General features: G+C 42.0%; 2 protein-coding genes across 5 annotated transcripts in view; one reads left to right on the forward strand and one right to left on the reverse strand.

Moving 5' to 3' along the window:
- Positions 1-595: 595 nt before the first annotated feature.
- prelid3b (PRELI domain containing 3) lies at positions 596-8,420 on the reverse strand. Its single transcript, XM_062545865.1, has 6 exons — positions 8,276-8,420; positions 6,195-6,363; positions 4,619-4,708; positions 4,275-4,345; positions 3,980-4,082; positions 596-2,903 (listed from the first exon to the last, which is right to left on the reverse strand). The coding sequence occupies exons 1-6, from the start codon at positions 8,305-8,307 to the stop codon at positions 2,787-2,789; spliced, it is 582 nt and encodes a 193-aa protein (XP_062401849.1). The 5' UTR covers positions 8,308-8,420; the 3' UTR covers positions 596-2,786.
- A 65-nt stretch (positions 8,421-8,485) lies between these two features.
- camk1b (calcium/calmodulin-dependent protein kinase Ib) overlaps positions 8,486-24,448 on the forward strand; it is a 43,317-nt gene continuing 27,354 nt past the window's right edge. Inside the window, exons 1-3 of one of the 4 annotated variants that reach the window (XM_062545862.1) lie at positions 8,486-8,530; positions 14,356-14,530; positions 19,787-19,903. In XM_062545862.1, the coding sequence (XP_062401846.1) occupies positions 19,818-19,903 (86 nt within the window). In that variant the 5' untranslated portion in view covers positions 8,486-8,530; positions 14,356-14,530; positions 19,787-19,817. The other 3 variants (XM_062545863.1, XM_062545861.1, XM_062545864.1) reach the window with 3 other exon arrangements.

Here is a 24,448-nt window from a genome sequence, read left to right on the forward strand (position 1 = left end):
TCCTGAGGAGCCTGAAAGGTAGACAGGACATTTTTAACAATGGTATATCAGGAAGTCACTAATTGAATCAGTCCTGCCATAAGTAGGCCCATCATCAAGCATGCAACCAAAATCAGTGGTAACTGTCAGACACAACTGTCTTGCCTGAGCATTCTGTACTAAAGGCAAATTCATCATTGAGGATCCATTAGACCCCCTTCACTCTTCCTTTCAGGGGCTTCCATCTGACTGACAGTTCAGGGCACCTCTGTCCAGAAAGAGAACTTACAAAAACACTTCCCTTCCTTTCCAATGTGCATGGAAAATGAGAGAAAACAGGTTGTCACCTCTTGGTAATTACTTACGTCTTAACCTAACCCAATGTTCCTATTACTATGTGATGGACCAAGTCTTTTCGAATCACTAAAATCCTTGAGATAAAAAAATTACAAGGATATAATTCATAATGAAGTACTACCATCCTTTCAGTGATTAGACACATCACAATTTCCCTCCCATCTAATGAACTAGGACTGTAGTATCATATCTGATTTAAACCTGAGAATTTAGCATTACATGGCCATAGCTTTCTAAAAAAACAACAATGAATGATGTATCATCTTTACATTTCTTTATTTTCATCAAATACTCTCCAACCAATGACTTAATGACAATCAGTAAATGTTTTAACAAGAAATGAGATATGCTGTTCCATTAGCAGTTGTCAAGTCTGAATGTAGAACAAATGTCGCCGACAATGAGCCGACATTAAGTGCAGTTCACCGTTTTAAAGGCTTCCAATGGAAGTAATTTTAAAAGTGTAATATCGAGTAAACACTGCAAACAGGAATGAGTCTAGAAAAATGTGTTAACAATATTGACTGCAACATCCTGTCTACTTTGTACTTAACACAATAAAACACACTGAACCATTCAACTTTGAAGTGTTCTGGAAAGTACACCTGTAGCATCTTTTTTCCCCTCACTGAGAGCAGACTTGCTTTTCATCGCCATCACCACTGCATTGAAAACACACATAAAGCCTATCATAAATAAATAAATAGTTGTTATTTATTTTCCCCTTATCAGAAAAAAAACTTTTTTTATCACTAAAAACAAAACAAAGAAAACCCATAACATATGTTTATAACTCTTCACGTGTCCTGTCATTACTTCATACATTTGGGTCTTCAATAGAAAAAGCAGTTTCCTGACTCCTTGCATTGTTTCCCCACCTAGATAACTCTGTTTTCATTCTGAGGTTGGATAAAGACAAAACTTCAAAGAAAAATGGAATAAGTTAAACAAATGCAGAGTTTTTTTTTTTTTTTTTAAGTACTTCAGAAACAAATATAGTACCATCATGATTGATTGGACAATCCTTGGGGACAACAAGGTGACATAACTTTTGAAATGAGCAACAGCCACCACCTTCAAAGGTGACCCCTGAAGGACACCATGTCCCGAGACACCATGTAACAATTTCTGATAACTGCTTAGTCTTAAACAGCTAATTCAAATCATGTAGTTCTACATTTGCTTTAAAAAGTGGTGGGTCTTTTAATATACCAAATCTAAATATCAAATGCCAGGTGGAAATTCAATAGTATTGGGGCAGTTTTCTTCCGAGAGCCACTCTGCTTTGGGCCTATTTGCCCAAAGAGAAAGCTGTCTGCTTACACATCAAGCCTACAATCAATACCTAAATACAATGCATTCAAGATGGTCCTCTCTATGAAACTATTATCAGAAAAAGAAAACAAAGCGATATTTTGTTCCCTTCAAATATTCTCTTGAAAAGACATATCAAAATAAAAAAATATCTGACAATATCTGAGTTATTTACTATTTATTACTGTTTGTTATTACTGGTACAGTACTTGACTTTCAAGTCCAGAGGAGCCAGTAGGGAAACCCTTCCCAGCATGTTAAGCAGAATAGCTGTTGAGAGTGGACTGAAGCATTCACAGCTCATATAACCAAGCTTAGGGAGTGCTGTCGCATGAAGAACTCTTGGCACTGTGCTGCATAAAAACCATGGCTGATCCTTTCATAACTGCACACCAGTGGCTGTTGCTGTTGGTGTTTGTGTCGTCCTACACGTGAGCACGGCACGCGAGTCAGGTGGGCTAACTTGCACGGTGACCCCTGCTGTCTGCGGCACAGTCATAAGCTGTATTGTAACCTAACCACCAGCACTGTTCAGAATGCTGGCCGTGTGACAAAAAGAGTGCCACAGAACACATCTTGTGCAAAGGCTGAACACAAACAAAAACCATGATAGGAAGATAGGAAGAGCTCCTGGCACTGGTGACCTTTTCGTTGGTACTGTTCTGTTCTCTTTTTTTTTAGTTTTCTATTATTGCATATCCACTTTCCCCCCCCACTTGCCACCCTGTGACCTGAATGAGCTCTAGTCCTTAAGTGTCCACCAAAAGACAGACTCCGAGACCGACCGCCTTGGGAGCCTTGAAGCTGTGGTAGATGATGAGCCTCCTTGTGTGTCGCTGCCCGGGTATCCCTTCAGCATCTAATGTAGAGGCTTTGACAAAGGGAGATGGATAGAATACCTTTCCATGAATGGAAATAAAAAAAAATGAAAGAGCTAAGGAAGTATGGGCAACACAGAAGGAGGCTTCGAGTGCTGGCACAGGAGAAGAGTCTCCAGAGAGAAAGAGAGAGAGAGAGAGAAGTGAGAGAGAGAGAGAAGTAAGAAAGAGAGAGAAGAAAAGAAAGAGCAGGGAATGCAGATCGAGAAAGAGGTGCTAGACTGAGAGATGTTAGATAGATATCGGAGAGGGGAAGGGTCATTTCTCTGTGACGGCCGCTGCCATAGGGGCTCGCATGGTTCCACGGGCTGTGGCGGCGAGTTCTTCGATTTCTGTGTTCAGCTTCCGGATAACCCACTCCATTGCTTCCCGACCCTGAGGACAGAGACGACAACCCAGGGTTTGTTATCATACGTGCTGACTTATCAAGTCTAAAGTACAATTTCCAATGGGTCATAAGATATGCAAGACATACATTGCCATGGTTTACATATTTGATGACTTGATCGCTTGACTTTATGCTCTCAAAAGATATCCAGCAACCACATACTGATACTGAAGACCAAAGGTCAAATCCTGACCTTGGCAGGACACCTTAAGTTGTCCTTAAAGGGATATTCCGCCATTTTTGGAAATACGCTCATTTTCCACCTCCCCTCGAGCAAAACAATCGATATTTACCTTGTTCCCGTTCATCCAGCCATTCTGTGAGTCTGGCGATACAACTTTTAGCTTCAGCCTAGCATAGATCATTGAATCGGATTAGACCATTAGCTTCTCGCCTGCTAGCTTCATGTTTAAAATTTACTAAGATTTCTGGTAATTTTCCCATTTAAAACGTGTCTCCTCTCAAGTTAGAAAGTGCAATAAGACCAACTGAAAATTTGACATGGAACTACACTCTCATCTGACGTAATAATCAAGGCAACTTGCAAACGTACCATAGGCGCAGTGATATCGTACGCAGCATCTGAAAATAGTCCCCATAGACAACAAGCAGTAGTAGTGCCAGTAGTATGCAAGTTGCCTTGATTATTACGCCAGATGAGAGTGTAGTTCCATGTCAAATCATCCTAGAAAAACGCCAGGTTTCATTTTCAGTTGGTCTTATTGCACTTTCTAACTTGAGAGGAGACACGTTTTAAATGGGAAAATTACCAGAAATCTTAGTCACTTTTAAACATGAAGCTAGCAGGCGAGAAGCTAATGGTCTAATCCGATTCAATGATCTATGCTAGGCTGAAGCTAAAAGTTGTATTGCCAGACTCACAGAATGGCTGGATGAACGGGAACAAGGTAAATATCGATTGTTTTGCTTGAGGGGAGGTGGAAAATGAGCGTATTTCCAAAAATGGCGGAATATCCCTTTAAGCCATGCAGTAAGTACTATTAAGAATCTGATACAGAGGTTTACACAACATGTCCACTCCTGCCCGGGTCCAGACACTCACCTTGCCAGCATTTGTTGAGATGGTGGTCGCCATGACTCCCTCCAGGTAGCTGCTCAGACTCACTCCCTTCACCGAGATGAGGGCCTCTTGTGTCAGTATCGTCCTGTAGGAGATTAGCACAGTGAGCACAACTGGGACACTTATCCCTTGGGACACCATAACGACCAGACAGTTCGGCGACTAGGCCAGGACATCACAAGCCCTTAATGCCAACGTGCCCTCGAAACTGTCAGAGCGCCATGCAACGTTAACGCAAGCGCGACAAAAGACAAAGAAAGAGAATTGAAGGTCTTACTTTTCTGGGTCTTCTGGGTGTGGCCTGTATATGAGTCTCTCATCCACTGAAACCATGTTCGTAAATGTGATCTGCAAATGGCAGAAAATAAATAAATAAATTCAAAACAAACAAACAGTCAAGTCTCTGTTCACATCCACCCTAGTGAAAAGACTCTGTTCACCACAAATCTGGTTTAGTCTCATTCCAGAGATGGCTCAAACTAATGGTCCATTCTTTAAGTTGGCAAAGCCTCGTGCCTGGACACCCAACCCACACAGTGTGAACACCAAGGCTTTGTACTTGTATCATAGTTTGACTGCTGTGTTAGATGTGCTGTGTTAGATGTGCTGTGGTAGACTCACATTGGCTGACTGTAACTCAAATGTCTTAGCTTCGGGGTCCACCACTGAGTGCTCCTGGATGTAAGTGCACGACCGCGTGTTTCCAATGATCTGAGGGAACACAAGCATAGGGCAAATCAGTAACAATAACAATAATAATAATAATAATGATTAGAGTAAAAAAAAAACCACACATCACCATACCATGTATTCCATAGGTGCCCACTTTACTAGACATTACTGGCTGAGAGGTCAATAGACTCTAGCAACAGCGACTGCCATATAGACTAATCCTCTCTCTCTCAGTAATTAGTCAGACGGTTGCCCTTCTTATTCAGAGATCCCTCATCCACATTAGACAGATCATTGCCACAGTCATCTGTAGCATGTGCTTCTAGTTTACTGACGCTCCTTGGTTCTTAGAAGGGCATTTATAGTGAGGTAGCAATTGATCTAGCATGTTCTGGTCAACCAGTTTGAAAGTAGGGAGCAAAGAGTGCCTGAGGACTTAGGCATGTTATTAATAGACAACTCGTACTACCTTTCGTGACCTCTCTTGGACCTAAGTCAAGAAGAGTCACGCAGTCATTGGCCAGCTAGTTCACACACTGCTAGACACGTGATCAAATTAATCAAACCAATGAACACTAATCACTACCAGGCAAACTCCCAAATAATTTAATTATCTGAATTAATTTTACTATGAGAATAATAAGTCCATGTACAGTATGTTACTCCACATTACAAAGTACAAAGCAAATAGTACTGTGCAATGCTTTCTCAGTTATAACTATAAGCTAAAACCAGTGTAACCTGATTTTAGATTGTGCTCATCATGACTCAAAGAGCTGAGACAACACAAAGAACTCCAGAGAGCAGCACATAGATTAACTTCACTGAAGGCACCTGACCTACTATTGCAATCACTTGGAGGGCAGCAGGCCTGTCAGTATTTGCACAACATTTTCAGACAGATTTCCACACAATCTCCAGAAACTAGCTAATTGCATCTCCAATGATACGAGGACTGGGCCAAATCTTTCTGCACAACGTCAGCTCCGCAAAGGCCAAGGTGAGCAAACTTCGCACAAGTACAAGGGTCGGCGCCTTCAGCGTGCCTGTGCGTACAACGATCTGACTGGCCGCCAAAAGAAGCACTACTGGTGGAGAGCAGTTACATCACACCAGGAGGGTTACGGGAGGCACGGCCCTGGACGGCATGTGCCAGACTCGGAATAAACTGGCAGTCAGCCATACATAACACCCTGTACCCCCCACCTCCCTACCCACCCCCACCTTCCCACACAGATATAGACCTTCAATACGGTCAGCTGTTTGCACACATTTACTTGCCAGGTGATGTGGCTGGGATATTTAATTTTGGCACTGGATTGTCAGATAACGTGAGTGCGCATAGGGCTGGTGGAAGTGCCATGACTGCGGCAAAAGGAAGTGACACCATCTCAAAACGTCTCGTCTCGTGGCTGTGACCACTTCCTGACCGACTTCTCAAACCATGAACAATCTTAACCGATCAACAGCAACATTAGCAAAAAAGAATCCTGTTCACAATGATGTTAGAAGAACACCAACCCACCGATTTGACTAAGGATGGAAGACCCCATTCTGTGCTCAGTAGTCTTTTGCTGTGGAGCCGTCCTTGGGTGTCCACACTCCGGTCCAGCACGTCCACTCCGACTACGCTGGGGTTCATAGGGTTGGGGTACTTCTGCATTGCAGCTTTGGTCACCGTCTCCCATGGGTGACTGTAGAAAATAGGACAGACACAGACAGTTACCTAGACTGCTTAAGAAGCATAGTGGCGCAAGAACATTAGTTAATCTTCTACAAAGGGTGCTTTATGTGGGTCCTTGGATAGCCTTTGCCACTGATACTGGTACCCCCTTTGTCTCACAGCAAGAGATGTCTTGCTAAGTTCATTTTAGCCACATGACATGGAGCATTCAAGGACTCAGTTTCACTTTAGCATAATTTAAACCGTGTGAGCTGCACAAGATTAGTGAAAAACTAAGGCCAAGACTCATTACTTGTTAAAATACCTAAGGGACTTTTAACTGTTTCTATCTCAGAACTCTAGCTGCTAGTCTATTGACGTTGTTTTAAAACGTGCGCTATAGATGTGCTCTATCGATATAATCGACACCTACTCTTTCCACATGATTTCTGACATCGAATTAAAAACTTCAGCTCTACCTTGTAACCACTGAGACTGTAGGCCTATTGCACTGCAAGTCACATTTTTTCATCAGACACTACCCGTTCAAAGAAAGATAATTTGAAGCAACGCCTATTTGTTTCGAGATGTTAATTCGCATGTTTACAATCGTCGCTGCATCCCATCCACACATTGGAAAAAAAGAATATTCTACCATATTAACCCTTTTGCTACTTCCCGATGTGAGCTGTTACCTTGGTGTTCCCGAGAAACCATGTGCACACTGACGTAAAATAGACGGCGCGGCAAAAACTGGGGAAAAGGTTAGCGCTAGCTTTTCAGTCAAGGGTAGTTACGCAATCATTCTCGTAGTACGATCTGATAGCGGGCAGGAGCAGACAGTTCATTGTAATACTACCCTATAGAGACATCGACATGTGCATTTTTACATTAATCGTATTTTATTATCCAAAAGCATTACATAATATACCCATTTTATTTAAGACACCGTAGCATGCACCACTGCATCCAAACGTGTTATCAATTGATCAACGTTACAACAAGTAGAGAGTGCAACAGTAACACTGGTCAGGACATGCCGAGCATCAAAAATGATCCTTTACCAATAACCTTCAAGTGTTAAGCAAAGGATCTGAAATTACACCCGCAATCGCAAATGTGCTTTAAAAGGCTCACTCACGTGACGTTAGGCTAACTTAGAACTCCTAAGGTGATTTAACGCTATGCTAATGCTAGCACTAACACCGTAGTCCACTAAACTAACGCCAAAATATACGTTAACGTTTCAGTTAGTAGCTGCTATTATCACTGACGATGATTAATAAATTATGTGTAAGGATCAGACCAAACTAAATTGCTACCTTGCTTCGTATTATACGTTCCCCAAAATGACATTGCGTAAGTTAGCTTAAGCTAGTCTGTTCGTGGGCTACCCAGCTAACATTAGGACTTGCTAATAGCGTTAAGTTTATGGTGGACAGCATGTAAAGCACCAGTCAACATCACCATGCACACATTCCAAAGTACATTTTCATACCAGGATCTGTTGTTGCTTTAATAAAAGGTATACTTGTAGTATTCATGCTTGATAATCTATTACAAATCCATGAGGCCGTTCATCTAAACATTACACCGCCAAATATGCTAGCGTTATCATACATTCCGGACACCGGCAAAAGCTTGACGTTAACATAAGACTTCACTGACATTAGTCAGTTCCTCTCAAATGACAAACAACTTATTGAGGTACAATAGTAATCTAAAACAAATCATTATCACTAACTTAAAAAAAATAACCAGTTCAATTCTGATATAACAATTCTTTACGCTGTTAGCGGTGTTCGCTAGGGTGGCTATGGCTAACATTTGCATAACTAACGCTGGCTAGCAAATGGCGAGATAATTCAATTGGAATTTATCCAGGTTTCCTAAACATAGCTAATTGTTTATGTTTGATGTTAAAGATTTAATGAGACACTTACTTAAATATGTGTTCAGAGGTCCAGATCTTCATTGTGTTAGCTGTCAGTTCAGATGTTTCTAGGTGACCGTCCCGGCGAGTGCAGTAGTTACACTGGCCAAATGTGATGCTTCACAATCTAGAAAAGTACATGAAGTTCCCTCCTCCTGTCATATGAGTTGCGCACTTCCGCCGGCTATCCACTTCATCAGTAGCCAATCGACTGCGCGGACACTGACTGGAAAAAGTGGCACACCCCCGCCACGTTCTTGTCTAGGTGAGTTCCAAGTCAAATGGGTCAAAGATACAATGTAAACCTTTATTGTTACATCAGAGACAGGTATTGTTACATCGCTGTCCTCAGCAAGTCGTGTCTCCTTTTCCTTTATTTGCTTTCTTTTTCTTGTCTTTTTTTTTAACATAACTTATCTTCCAGATATAACAGGTCTAAAGTAGCAGACACAGCCTACTTTACAGTCTGTAAAGAGAAAATTAGCAAACACTTTCATTTATCTTTATTATACCATAATAGCATCATATGCTTTCAAGAAGTCTTCCATTTGTCTTTCTGTTTATTTATCTAAAACAACAACAACTCTACTGTAGGCCTATAGATTTTATATCAGCTTGTGACTATGGCGTGTCAGCTACCAACATACCTTCACAGTTATAGAGTCAGTGATGCAATTATTTCACATGACTTGTTGCAAGGACTTCAAAGGTGTTAGGTAATGCACCTTGGCCATCAGCTATTTGAAACATCAGCCTCAGACATAACCATAATCAGTAGTTTAAGGTCGAGTTAGTCATTTAAAAAGAAATCCTGTCAGGATACATTGCAATGTCAGGCTTTGGCTCTCTGCCATTTATTAAAACACACAGGCATATGACTGCATACTGATAAAATGGCAATTGGCATATAGGCTTTCAAATACGGCACAGGACATTGGGCAAGGGTGGTCCACAGACAGGAATTTACAATACAAGACAAATATTGATAACAGAGTAAGTAGTTTACTTACATTAATTAAAGTGAGGGTAAGCTCACAGGACCTTGTAATTCCATGCATCACAGGACATTCTAATGTTAAGCCTTTCAAATAATTGCAGGTAAAAACTCATGCTTACATTCGCGTAGCATTGGCTTCGTCTACATCACCCCCCAACAACACACAAACCCCTCAACATTCCCATAGCATAGACTCTCACCAAGGCAAGTTACAAGTGACTTTGTTCAACCCAAGCTTGACCAAAGTCAAGTTTATTTACATAGTGCATTCTATACCCAGGGGTCAATCAATGTGCTTTACAGAAAAAACAAACAAAGGGTAATCGTAAATAAAAAATATTAAAGGGAAAAATCACAATGCAATAGTATACATAAAAACATAAAAGGACAATAGTTAAATAATAGTTTAAAAAGTAAAGTACATAATTAAAGAATAATCAAAAAGAAAACCTAAAAGACTAGAGTAGTAAAAGGCTCCATAGTAACAATTTTCTTCAACAAATTAAAATACAAATGACAACAAAACTATTTTGTATATGAAATACATCAGAAATGCCTATGGTTATAGTTATAGTTATGGTTATGCTATTTGGCAGACGCCTGTCCAAAGCCTATCCCTGGCTGTTATAGCTGCAGCAACTCAAACTAGGCAGTACCAATGTTTTGTTTATGTCCATCTTTATCCAATTTGACCGCTAGCTATGTTGCCTAAAACTGGCACTTAGCCTAGTCTTTGTTTAATATTAAAGTGTAACTGCACCCTAAAATATGTTTTTTGAGCTGTTGATTGATTGAAATTGCTCATTAGTAGTGACCTACACTATTACCAGGGTTAATGACAAAAATCATGTTTCTCGACAAAAGTAACATTTCGTATGATTTTGTATTGGAGATATTGCTCTCCGCGCCTTCTACAGGTTGAAACATGCCATGGCATGTTGGTTCAAAATACTATTGGAATGCTGACGTTGTCCTGCACTTCTCGTCACTACGTCACCGGCTCGTTACAAATTAGGAATGAAACGCCCCAACACCTTCTGCCCTGATTAGCCTACCTGTGATAAGCCAGCACTCATTCCCAGATTGACATGAAATCACCATGGTTGGTTGGCTGCAGCAGTGCTGCACTACCTTCCAATTTTCAGAACGTCCTGCCCATTTTTAAAGCCTTTTTCAGAAATATGAAGTGGGTGGAGTTATGGGGTGAAGTTACTCTTTAACTGTAGGCCTATAGGCTATATTGAGCTCAAACCGTGATGGCTTAACCCAAATGACCCGCTGATCATGTCTCTTGTGCAGTAGAATATACAGATCAGACTCCCCAGACTAATGTTTAATCTTGAGAGATTGAAAAGAGATTGAGCTTTCTGGTGGTGGTGGTCTGGTCTTGGTCTAAATGGTGCACCTCAAAGTTTTAATCGTGCAGTCTCATGCCACCATGCCAGATGGCACTTCGGTCCTCTTCAGTCTAATAGCCAGGTGAGTGAAGTGTGATCTGTGTGTACCAGCAGCCGTATTCCATTGATGTAGGCTTTGAAGTGGCAGATGCCGCAGGACCACCGCCAGTTGCTCTTGTTACAATAATTCCATTCGGCCTGGAGAGACACGGCTTTGTTGCCTTGGTGAAGCTGCTTCCGGGACTCATCATGGTCACCAAATCCAGCCTGAGAGTGCAAGCATACTGGATAGTGGTGGGGGAAAAAATCCATTCTGTTCAGTATCGCGATATTTTGTGCATGCAATTATATCGATACGAGTAGCTCAAAGTATCGCAATACTTAATTATATAGTTTAATTATCTATTTTACTTTTATTTGAGGCGAGTTTACTCAGGGTTTACTCTGATCACATTAAATATGCTAGATAGATAGATATATAGATAGATAGATACTTTATAGATCCCCAAGGGGGAAATTCAAGATACTACGCTCACAAGGTGGCACTTGTTGTGCCGTTTTATTGTGCATTCAACGGCAATTTCAAATTGAAAGTGTGGGTGTGTTTCGGTTTACAACAAAAAGCAAATAGTAAGGACCTTGATATGCACCATGCCATGACAAAGTGAGTTGAACAGTGTTATTTTCCTTATTTTTTGTAATGCCTACGAACAATATGAGAGACATGAATAGCAATATATCGCAGAATCGAATCGCAATACTTGTTGTATCGCAATATGTTTAGAATCGCAATAATATCGGATTGTGGCCCAAATATCGCAATAGTATCAAATTGTCATTCTTTTGCCAATTCCCACCCCTAATACTGGATGCTGACCAGCCAAAAAGGGGGGTCAGACCCCTTTTACTGCCATGCAGACTCGTATAGGTCTTTCTTCCTTTGCTGTGTTGACTGAACACGGAAGTCCCCCCCCTGCTGTGTCGAACTCTTAACTGAGGGATAGAGTAATGGGCGCAATGCCATGCAATGTATTCAGCTTTTCCATATGGTTATTCTCTTTTTTGGAGCATTGTTGGAGAGTAGTAGTCTCCTAGGGTTGCATCCATCTCCACCACCTCACTCTCCCTAAACAGATGGCAAGCAAACAGAAATGTGCCTTTTGCTTGTTCTTGTGCAGAATATGTTTTGGATGGCTAAGAATGAATACATGTCGATCTCACTGACTGCATCAAATAGATACAGGAACACGCCTGAATTGGTCTTTTTAAATTGAGATCTTTATGACTTAAGATAGCAACAAAATAATCATAATATGCATGACACCATGCTGTTTTTACCTTCTTACAGTCATTATAAGCTCACATTTACTCACATATCAAACACAAGCTCTACATCAAACGGGTGAGCTCAGTAAATATCTTTTGAAAAGACCTGAAAACATGAGAGCTTTTAGCTAACTCATTTATTCTCACATATCCTATTTCTTCACATTATTGTACGTTCTACTGCTGCTATTTACAGGGTCTTCTTATTTCACAGCACTGTGAATTCTCGTCTTTACTTAGTTCTAAATATCTGATGTTTTTTTTAATTGTTTTGTTTATTTTTTTTCTTCTTCTTTTTCTTTTCTCTGTCATTTTGTTAAGTGCCCCACTTATTAAAGATGCTGTACAATTGCAGCTTATTATGTGTCGTTTTGGCTCCACCTAGTGGGTAAAGTGAAACTGCAGGGTTGTTCTTGGTTATTGGAATTTTCAGTCCATGATGCTACACGTTTTGCTTGGCTGGTTCCTTTAGGACGTTTTTTTTTTTTTTTAAAAAGAGAACAAACAAACAAAAAAACTTCTGACAGCTATTGTGCACCTCGCCAGCCGTACACAAAATTTTAAAATGTTAAAATGTCTTTTCAATATTTGCTTGACTCTGAATCGCATGAAAAGAGAGTATAAACTATATAGGCAATTTCTTACATATTAGAACTTATATTCTAAATGTGCAGCAGACAAAGTTATTAAAGCTACTGTAATATTTGTATTTCAGACTATTTGGAAAAAGTATACAAATATATTCAGAGAACACATGGATCTCTCTCTCTCTCTCTCTCTCTCTCTCTCTCTCTCTCTCTCTCTCTGTCTCTGTCTGTCTTTTCAATTTTGTCAAGTGTCAATCTTTAACAATCAGCCAGCAGTGTTGCCAGTTTTAATAGCACTGTCTTCTCTTGTCATTTGGGACATAATCCAGATATTGAAATAGGTTCATTTAGTTTACGTAGGAGTCAGAGCCATAGACCTTAAGGTGGGATAGGACTCACTAATATTATGATATTAGTACACATACTAATTATGATATTAGAACACAGACACACACACGCCGTGGTTTAACCCAAATGCAGTGCAATTGCACTCTGGAGAGCATGCTCAGCTCAGCCAGGTTCGCTTGTGGAGTCAAAATGTAATGTGAACCAAACCAAAGGTATAGCCCTTCTCCAGAAGGCCACCTGTTAGAATACACCATAATAAAGGAAATCTGGGGGAGAACCCCCTGACCCCCCCCCCCCCCCCCCAATTTGAAATGCCTCCAACGCCCTTGAGTGTATGCTAGAGCAACCCAACATTAAAATGATCAAAGTGTTGGAGTCCATTAGCAATGATCAGTTATTAGAAATATGAATGAAGGTGTGTGTGGGGAGGGGGCTGAGAAAGGGACCGCCACCCACTCACTGCTAGATTAGTAACTGTCATGACTCATGTGCGTTAAATGTTCAAAAGGTCATCATAAAAATAAATTCAATTCAAATTCAAATTGATTATCGTTAGCTGTCTCCTTAATGCTGTATGTGTTTAATGTTATAATGACCTTTATGACATCCAGATAAGCCATAATAAAAAAGGAAACACTTGGAACAGTCTGTCCCAGCTATAGCCTAGGCCTACTGTCGGATTGTACCTCAATTGGGCACTGCGTGGCGCAGTTGTTCAACAATAATGGGGCTTGGAATTTCTCAGCCTCTCAAGCTGCGTATCTGCTTTGTTTAGTCTATATTGCTCACTCCGGAGAGAGTCCAAACATTCTTAAGTCTTAAAAGAAGTCGAGACATTATGTGGTTAAAATACAATTTCCCGGAAAGAAGATTATAGCCTATAGGTAGACACAAATAGACATATTTTAATGGTCTGATTTTATGAATGAAACAAACTAACTAACTAACTAACTAAAAACATGCAGTCGAAAGCTGGAAGCTTTGCATCTTGTAGGCTAGGATAGGCCCTAGGCTACTCGAAATCAAAAGGATACATTCCAGAGTCAGCTTGTGAGATCTTGAGATCTGATGGGTTGGATTGGGGTGGGTGTGGGGGTACTGAAATTCACGTTTTTTGTGTGTGTTTTGGAGCTTAACAGCCCTAGCCTATTACTTTGCTTGATAATAAAAACAGTGAATTAAAAAACAAAACTAAAAAGAAATAATCATGGCCTAGCCTACATTCTCAACACACGCGATGCGGTGGCCTATTATGTACATTCTTCATACCACTTCACGTTTTAAATCATTTTCTGTAAAATAAATCAAAAGAAGAAAAAAAATACAGTGTACAGTAACAATGGTGGACAAGTGTACACCGGTAATGGCAAGATGCCAGAGAAGAGGTGGCGAATTACAGCTATACCTGAGTGAAATGAGCTTCCTATTGGCTTAGGGTCGAACAGATCGTCCCTCTTCATGGTCAAGCCACTCCTTCTACCGATCACTCTGACGTCAGGAAAGTAGCCTACTGGTGGGCTTGTCAGCGGATCCAGTCTTCAGCAGACTGAGGGCTGTCCTATTCGAAACAGGCATACAGAGGCGAATCTCCAAGACCCACCAATTTACAGGTAAATCTATGAGTAATGTTGAATTCATGTTTAACCTTGCGCAATGCACGGGAAGTCATGTAGAGCGGCGAGAAGGTTTCGGTAGTAAGTTATCGTAGGAAGTAGCCTGTCAAATAGGCTACTGACTTGAGTTGCACATTGAATTGAATCGCGTGGAATGGGCGTACTCAACTCATAGTGGTAATATGTGCAGTGAAACAGATCTCCCGATTATTGCTTGATTGTTGTCTTTACCAAGCGCGACGAATTTTTGGAAATCAATAATTGATAGTTGAGCATCACTTATGCATATGGTGCTGCGAGTTCATACACGGGGCTAGAAGGGTCAGCCTTATCAGTGTGTTGAGAGTAGACGGACGTGGTTATTAAAGCAGAAATTATGACGTGAAATAACAACAGTTTTCCATTTTAGTTTAACTGGAGGATGCTACAAAAAAATGTTAATTAATTCTGATTATTGTATTCGAGCTGGACTATGTAGCCGTTGCAGTGGCTCAGTTGGAATGTTGGAGGAACAGTTTCAGCTTGCAACTCGACCTGTCAAACTACAAGTAACCCACTTATTTCCTGAAATCAGCAACGTCTGGAATGTGCTATTCCGTCTGTCCGCACCTCTAACATCAGCTTGATGTTCTACGGTAAACAGTCCGAAGGAGAACCACTGAGCAGTGGTCAAGATTAGAACAGGTTTTCTTGTGGTCAGCCCTATAGGCATACTTGATCTTGGGAATGTGTGCCAGAGGGAATTCTTTATCCTACTCGGCATGTTCTTTTCCTATCTGCTCATAGGTAACACACTTCCATTTAACGGTCTGATCATAACAGCATGATAAATACACCAGGGCCTGTGGCCTAGATCTGGCCCACATTTGACTATTGATTGAACTCTGTTGTGCCTGATGATAGTTTTCTTTCTAAATGACTGAAACTGGCAGCCAAGAGAAATGTGGTCTTGGTTGCTCAACCCCATAGGTTTATGGTAGGCACACGCATTGCCTTTGCATTTTTAGGGCCATATCTTGATTGTTGATCAGTGTGGGGGTGTACATAAGGTGACTATTTGCTATAATTCTGGCGCAGAGGAGATCTCTCTTGAGGTTACTGACCTCATGACTCAAAACCTGTTCTCGTGGCTTTTGATCACCACTTAAACTAAATGCAGAATGCCTCTCAATCAGGAACCGATGGTTATCTGCCATTGCGACTGATAAGAGGACAATAAAACTGTGTAAAATGACCAAAGATGGTGTCTGTGTGCCATGAGCTGCAGCAGATGTTGCTGACTGGTTTGGTCTTTGGACTTGTATTAAATTCAGACAGAGATGGTCCTTATTAAAAATAGAATAGAAATAAAGGAAAAAGGTGTCATATATCCCCAGATTGTGCTGGAGAGGGAAGCCTCTGTGTTTTAAGTCATGTCAGTAGGTGTTCGAAAGTGAAAGTATTGTCCTATGGCAGATGTCAGCTGCATGTTGTGTGCCTTGTTTGGCCCGGCAGTGAAACCGTGCGCGCACAGTGTCTCCCACATCCTGTCAGAACGCGAGCACCGTGGAGTCACGCTTGCAAAGGGAGGTCCCGAAGTGCTGCTGCTGCTGCTGCTGCTGCAGGGTGTCGCAAAAACTGGCCCAGGCCAGCCACTGCGTGTGTGTGTCACGGGTTGTCATGACCAAGAAAAGACTCCCGTCGCCCCGACCCAGCCAGTTAAAAGGTGGTTGTGTCACTTTCTGTGTGTCTTCTCTGTTCACTGCGCAGCAATGGGAAACCAGTGAGTATCACGTTCCTCTGTATGTAATTCACACAATCCGTATGAGAATGTTGCATGTTCAATAACTGTAGATATTGTAGTTCATGTGTCAAAGTCTTTATCCGGTTGTTTTTTCGAGATTAACTGCTTAAAGACAGTCGTCTTGTGTTGGTCGGTTCCTCACCTGTCCTGGTTGACACAATCAATCCTCTCCAGCTCTGGTTCCTTGTGTATATAGCTCAACCTGCATGCTCTCTTCTGAAACGATTGTTCCTCTGCCCATACCCATGAACGAAATCCAGAACAATCCGTGCCTGTGTTTTTTTCCCTTGATTTTTTATCACTCAAGCGCACCTCTCTTGTCTCATGAATGTTCATCTCTGTGCCCGTCCAAAACTTTATTTTCTTCCTCAGTCAAGGTGAAATATTTGATGACAAAATACCGTTGAGTTCTTAGCATGCCATTAGCATCCACAGTGTTGCATTTGGTTGCAAGGTGTCAAGGGAAAAACATGTCAAAACAGGAACATCATCAGGAATCTGTTTGGCATTCATATCCTTGGCTGGACGTTGCACTGACCAGAGTGAGAAAAAACCCAGCATGCTCAATGTGTCCAGGGGAGGGACAAGCAGTAATCATGAATGTCAGAGTGCTGTTGTATTTACAACTGTGTTAAAAGGACACGATTGCCATGCTCATGTTGATATTGACATGGTTCTTGTGTTCTTCACTGATGTTCTCATGACACTGGCATAAGGTAAGATTTGTGCAGGAATACAAAAAGTGCTAGCTGTGACCAATCTAGAACAGCACTTGCATCTTGTCAATTATCTTGAAATGAATAGTGTCGTCAGTTATTCTCAGGTGTACGAGAGGATAATATATATTCCGTACATTTCTCACAATTCTTTTCTGTGGTAGAATCATTCTAAACGTATCAGTGTGTGGAGTTTTACCTTTACCATTGTTTGAAATGACCTTTTTCTCCTTTAATAACCTGACCCATACGTGGGTTTACACTACACCGCTAGCAGGCCAGTGAATTTGAAGAAGTCATGCTGTTTCGTTATTTCCTGTGTGAACATTAGAGGTTAAACTTAGGCCCAGTTGTGGTCTTGAACACAGTGCAGGGTTTTATAGTACATTCTTGGTTCCTCGTCTTGCTTCTTACCAAGCTGCTTTAGCGGAAGGATTGCAAAAAATGTCCTGAAACTTCCTCCATCACTGTGTGCGTGCGTGCATGTGTGCGTGTGTGTTTTCAGGCCAGACCCAAATGACAAAAATAAATAGTGCACCTGTCGCTTTTGTGCGCCGGTACAGTTTGGTTTCACAGTTACCGTGGTTCCTTTCTTGGGTTGCCATGGAAACTTGCACAGCTCCAGTCTGAAGGAGGGCCTTGGACCTCCAAGTGCGCTTCTACAGTGGCACTATGGCCAACATTTTACTGATGCCCCCCTTCCTCTCATAGGGAAAGGATGAACCCATCCTTCATCCAACCAGATATCTCCAAATTTCAGCCTCCCTGGTTCATTTAGTACAAGCCTGTCCACTTCGACAAGCATGGAATGATGTGTGAATGAAGTGTCTGGCATCTGGTTTGATGGCATCTGTCCCAAAACATGTATCTTTGTATTATCAACTGTTGAGATATCTCTAGATCTAGATCTCAACCTAGGGTGTTATGGAGTTTTTACATTTACGATTATAATCCTATTTACCTTTTGCGGCTATCAGTCAAAGCATTAAACTCGGCACAGTAGAAAGATATCTAAGGCATTTGAATCTATATGTTGTCCCTCCCAAAACATAAATCTTTTCAACTGTTGAGACGTCTTTAGATGTAGATCTTAACCTAGGGTGTTATGGAGTTTGTACATTTACGATTATAATCCTATTTCCCTTTTGCGGGTATCAGTCAAAGCATTAAACTCGGCACAGTAGAAAGAAATCTAAGCAAGGCATTTGAATCTACATGTTGTTTTTGTGATATTGTAGTCCAATAGGACTTGACATGTTGACCCACAGGTGTCTACAAGAGACAGTTCCAATTGATTTAAATGGCTTGTAACTGTGACATGTGGCCAGCATTACTAAATGAGTAGATATTTTGTTTGTTGTAGTCCAGTGGTCTGTGCACCATCAATCAGTCCTAGCCCTGACACCTCTAAATGTGTAGCAGCCAGACTTGGCACAGTTATATCAGTCAGCAGTACACAGAAGAAGTTCTGATAGACGCTGTTCGACTGTTCTTGGAAAGTTCTAGTGGCTGGAGTTGTTGTAGCCCATTAGTTGACATGTAGGTTGTCAGATTGCTACTAAAAATGGGCACAAATAGAAAGGTTAGGCTATGTATTTGTGATGGATAGTCTAGCCAGTCGCTGTAAAGATCTATGCCCTCTAACATATTCCTGTCCAACTTCTCGCTGATGTACTCTATAATGATTATGAAAGACTTTGATGAGGAATTTTACATTATTATTAGAGATCAGTGTTAGCCTGGGTGTTCCCATCCTGCCTTGCGCGGTGATTTCAATCACGCAGCTAAGGCAGTCTGGAAACTAACACCCAAATTTTCGCCTGATGTTGGCGACCAATCACAGAACAGGGGAGAAAGCAAGACCATAATGAGCTATGCACAGACGCATTTGATAGGCATCCGTGGCGCCCAATGAACGGATCTGGGCATTTTTTCAAATACGAGAAAATGAACGTCTGGATGCCAGACCACGTCTCATTTGAGAGTGGTAGGTGCTAGCCAGGCTAGATCAGTGTATGAAACTGAGCACAAAGTAACCATTTTATGGTAATATGGTAAACAGTCAACCCCCACCCCCCTGGAGTGTGTGCTGTATCATTTTACTTAAGTGTCCTTGTAGAACTTTTAATTTCCTTACCTAACTGTTGAAAGACATGCTGACATCTGACTGGAGTGGTTTTCAATAGTCAGTCACCTTGTAAGAAAGCCACATCAAAGGTCAAGGAAAGTTGGGTATGCATAGCAAGCAAAATAAATACATGAATCTGAATGTATCTCACAGACATGGTATATTACGTCTGCATTGTACCCCTTATGTCCAGTTAACCTGTAGACACATCTCACTCATTGACCAAACAAAAGAGAAGAGGCCAGACAATCTGATTTTCTGTCCTGGCTTTCTGGACAAAAAGCCTTCCTGGTTGAAAACTTGGTTTGCAGCATTCCTTAAGCTATTTATGCTTTTGGCTGCTGGTGTTCTATTAAATTTCACAGCTAAATTTGTAAGAGTGACTTGCATTGAATGATTTTGTTCAGGGTAAAAGGCCAGAGACTATTCTCTCTCTTATATAGTAAGTGGACATCAACTTTGGCAGGACTCTATCTGCTTGAGACATTGTGTATTTTAATGACCAGTTGGGAACTTCACTTGAACAAAAATGAACACCTGTAATTCTGTCCGTCTATACATTGCAGATGTCCAGATAGATAGCCCACTGTACATGACATGTCTTCTTTTTCACATTTTTTCTTCAGCTTTCCTGTAGTTGACCGTAACAACAGGAAAATGCCCTTGGGTCAAGATGGACGCTCATGGAAAAAGAAAACAGCTGACATCAAGGAGATGTATGACTTTAAAGAGGTTCTTGGGACGTGAGTACCACATTTAGACCTTACATTTCAACTCATTCTATACTAAAATTGCCCATGAAATATGACATGTGTCCACAAAATGTTCTCCATGTCCTCTGTATATCCACATAACATAACCACATACGTTCTGAATTTGTTCGGTTGTGACGTCAAGCTGAGAACTGTGTGTTTGAAAGCTTGGAAGGCCTGTGTGTGTGTTGTGACATTCTGAATGGTGCCTAAAACGTCTAGGAAAAGGAGAAGGAGAATGTCATGCTTTGATAGCCCACTTGAGATCAGGGGCCAGTGACAGTTTTAAGAAGTTGCAGATGCAGCAGGACTACTTTTAGCTGTTTGCTCCAAAGATGGGGTCCTTCTTCTGGGTGACATTGCTGGCCTGTTTCCTGGGTGGATGTGTGAACTGACCCCTCCATGGAAATCTATTGGGAAGAGCAGAGTGGGATTTCTGGGGCTCCCAAAATTCCAGGGGGTAGAGAGAGAGAGAGAGCCATGATGGGGATGGAATCTTCCCAGAGTTGAGCGGCCAGACCCTCCTCTCTGCAGAGGTCCTGAGAGAGACAGGGCGAGTGAGAGTGAGAGTGAGAGAGAGAGAAAGGAAGGGGGGAGGGGGGATGTTGGGGCTGGCGGACAGAAGGAAATATGTGTCTGTGAGGGGGGAAAAGTTCAGCTTACTTCACTTTATCCTTTCCACTCCGTTCTGGGCAGTTTAACTGGCAGTTAACAACTTTTCTACAGAAGAACTCCTCCAGTGATAATAGTTTCTTCCATATTGCAAACTTGTGTTACTTGCTCTTTATATCACCTTGTACAGTATATGTGCTATGTCTTCTTTTATGTCTTTGTGGATTTGTTCTGCCGTGAGCACAACTGAAGCAAATCCCTAGCAACTTGCTTTGTGTTGTAAGGCAATAAAGTATTGAATCTTGAATCTTGAACAAGACAAGATAACATTTAATAAGGAATGTATGTTTTTTTTCTTCACATTTTATAAGGTCATGTCCAAAGACGCCTTTGCAGGAAATAAAGGGAGGATACAAATAAGGGACTGCATTTACTTTAGAACTCAAGAAAGGGCTATTTCCATCTGGAATACTTGGAACTGTTGTGTTTTTCCTTATTTGTGTAAGGGATATATATTTCCACGGTTGGTGCTAATTTAAGTCCCATTTCTTGTTTAATGATATCTTGCAAGCCAATCTGTGCTGGCCTCAAGATGGAAATCTGTTTTAATGACAATGTGGAACATCTGGATTTGATACTGTGAGCTGAAAACCCTCCCAGCTTTTCTGAATAGCCAAGATCAGATGAGGTGATTATTCGACAGATAGCCTTTGTGTTTTTTTTTCTGCCAGTTTTTCCTATCTCCATTGTCTTCCAGTAGTCCAGGCTGTTTATGGAAAGATCACTGCCTCACTCACAGCATTGCTCAGCTGCGAGTTCATCGTGGGCTGGTTGTCTTGGCAACAGGTGGAGACACTTTCCATATGGACTATAACAGTTGCTATGGAAACAAAGTTTTTATTTTCTATTAATAATCTGGCTTGCGAATGTGCGACTTGAATGGTGCAGTTTAGCCCTCCACTCGTACAGTGTGCTACGCCTTCTCATTCAGCACTGCAAGTGGTTGATTCAGATGTGCTGAATTCCTTGTGCATCACTTGTGCGACGTGCTGCTCAGCTCTGCTAGGAGTGAAAGAATGAGGAATGAGGATGTAGTGTTCCCTGGCCTTGTGTCAAGCCCCCAGTCCCACCCCCCTCCCCTGCTACCCTAGGTGACCTGACTGACACCCTAGTGCCTCATGTGCCCTCTGTACCTGCCCCACCCTCCACCCTCCTCTCTCTCTCTCTCCCTCCCTCTCTCCCTCCCTCTCTCCTCTCTCTCTCTCTCTCTCTCTCTCTCTCTCTCTCTCCTCCCTCTCTCCCTCCCTCTCTCCCTCTCTCTCTCTCTCTCTCTCTCTCTCTCTCTCTCTCTCTCTCTCTCTCTCTCTCTCTCTCTCTCTCTCTCTCTGCTGGCAGATGACCCACTGCATGTTGTCCTGCACTCTGAAACTGTGGCTGAGCGTGTGATCCCCCACACTTTCACTGGCGTTGTGAGTGTGTTCTGGGTGGCTGCTTTTGAGCTGCAGCTGAACTGGGTTGCACAGTGTCATTTCCAAAGTGCATGGGCACAGTTACAGATGAATTAACGATAACGATTGTTCATCGGGGAAAAAAAACATGTTTATCCTGGAGTTTCTTGTTGATTTTAATACCATTGATCATTTCCATCAGTACACATTTGTTGTTTAAAGGTGTATCCTCACTAGAATAAACAATATCAGTAGCAGAGTAAACCAGTTTGTGGGAAAAGGAGCCTCCGTATCTTACAGACGCTTATCTACATTTAAGTGACTCCATTTGTTCAGGATGTAGTGGCAGCGTTGAATAAATATTAGTTCTAGTCGCCACTAGATATACACCTTGAGGATCACTGAGCTGTCTGGTCGAGGTCAGTATGCATCATTTAGAGATGGGCAGATTAGAGACTTTGGAATGCGTGGGAGTTTGTCAGCACGGCAAACTCAGTAGAAGTGTATGGATCAGTATTGGGTGCTCTTCTGATCTCTCTTGTTAAACTCTGCAGTGTCGCTCCTCTGGTTGTGCAGAATGGAGCCTCGGCTTTGCATGTACTCGACAGTAATTAAACCAGAGGAACAATTAACAAGGCACACAAAAGCAGCCCCATCACAAAGCCATTGAGTGAGCTGTGTGTGAGGTGTGTGTGTGTGTGTGTGTGTGTGTGTGTGTGTGTGTGTGTGTGTGTGTGTGTGTGTGTGTGTGTGTGTGTGTGTGCTTGTGTGTGTGTGTGTGTGTGTGTGTGTGTGTGTGTGTGTGTGTGTGTGTGTGAGCTGTGTGTGTGTGTGTGTGTGTGTGTGTGTGTGTGTGTGTGTGTGTGTGTGTGCTCTCTTCACATTTCCCCATTTCTAGAGTGACTCATTCATCTAGCAGAACCTTTTCAGCAGCCTCGTGCATTCATGTTTGCCATTTTGCCCTGGATGTCCCCATGTTAGCACTCTGTCTGGGCCTGCATGTGTGCCGCTGCAGGAAGAGAAGCGCTGTCAGTCAGTCGGCTGTGAAGTGTGGGTATTAGTGGGAGTGGCAGAGCACAAGAGCAGGTATTGATTTTGGACAGGGCTTTCGGCACAAATGTTTCCCTGCCCTCCTCAAATAGACAACCAATCCACTCGGAAATTCTGGGGCATTCTACGATTTAACCGCCCCCCTGTCTGCTCAAAAAGGGGTGGAACCATGTCTGTTGGGAATAAAAAAAAATGAAATGAATGTCCTAAATACAGTGCATGTGAATCTAGTTTAGTGACACCCATTGTTAGAAACTGCTGTGTGCCTTTGAATTGGCTTAAAGTGGATAAATGAGGTTGGAGTATGAGGTCTCTGGATAAGGTCCAAAAATTAATGTCTCAACAGCTAGGTCAGTGTTATTTTAGCAGAGTGGGTTTGCCCCTCATGGAGCTGTCAGAGACGAGCATCCATGTTTCCTGAATGTGAGTGAAACGCTTGAACGTCACAACAGGAAATGCAGTACACTATTTCAATAGCGCTACTTTTGTGTCTAGAAGAGCCTGAAATGCTAACTGGTTATGTTTTGGTGACCTGATCAGCTCTCTTCAGTCCTCTGGCTCACTCTATTAATATGTATCCTTCGAAGCTTCATCTGAGCTGAACAGCATCAGCCACTGGATTAGAGATGGTTAATCCAGGCGATTACCGGTAGTTATGCATATCAGACAATTGACCTTTCCTTCTTAACAGCACCGACAGAATCAAATATTTGACGTTGGTTTAGATGGTCGCTTTAGGATCATGGTTCTTCACATTGCAGGTCGGACATCACATTGTGTGGGTAAGATTGTCCAGCTGAGTTTCTAAGGTCAACTCTATATTTAGAAACCAATCCATGCGACCCTTTAAGCCCATTACTGGTGAATAATCGGTTGACTAACATGTAAGCCGTGGGTATATATCAGGATATATCAAACATCTCACCTGTAGAAAGCACACCTCCTGAAAATAAGAATCTTCCTCATTATAAACTATGTGGAATTGAGGGGAAAAAAATTAAGGGAACAAAAATCCATCCTATAATGATGGGAAAACTGCATTCATTAGCAGACTATCACGACTGCCAATAAACCTTGCCTGCCGATGTAGCGCGGCTAGCTGATGCTAGTGGTGACAGTTTAGAGTGTTCTCGGACGTCTGTGGCTTGGCTGGCCGATGATATCGATGAGAAAATGTAGTGCGCTTTCCAGTGGGTCATGCTGTCCACATGCTGTCTACAGACGAGCGGCACGTCCACAGATCTCAGGCAGTTGTGAGGGTGCTGGGAGGTGGAATCATCTGAAATCAATGGGGCTGATGGATCGTGCCGCGCTTTTCACGCTGTCTAATGGCAGCTGCATGCTCAAGCCCAGCCCAGGGCTCTGACCAGCCTGCATCACTAGGATGGCCAGAGGAGAGAGAGAGAGAAAGAGAGCTTGGTGGGAG

This window comes from Sardina pilchardus, chromosome 9 (genome assembly GCF_963854185.1).
Source record: "Sardina pilchardus chromosome 9, fSarPil1.1, whole genome shotgun sequence".
NCBI lineage: Eukaryota > Metazoa > Chordata > Actinopteri > Clupeiformes > Clupeidae > Sardina > Sardina pilchardus.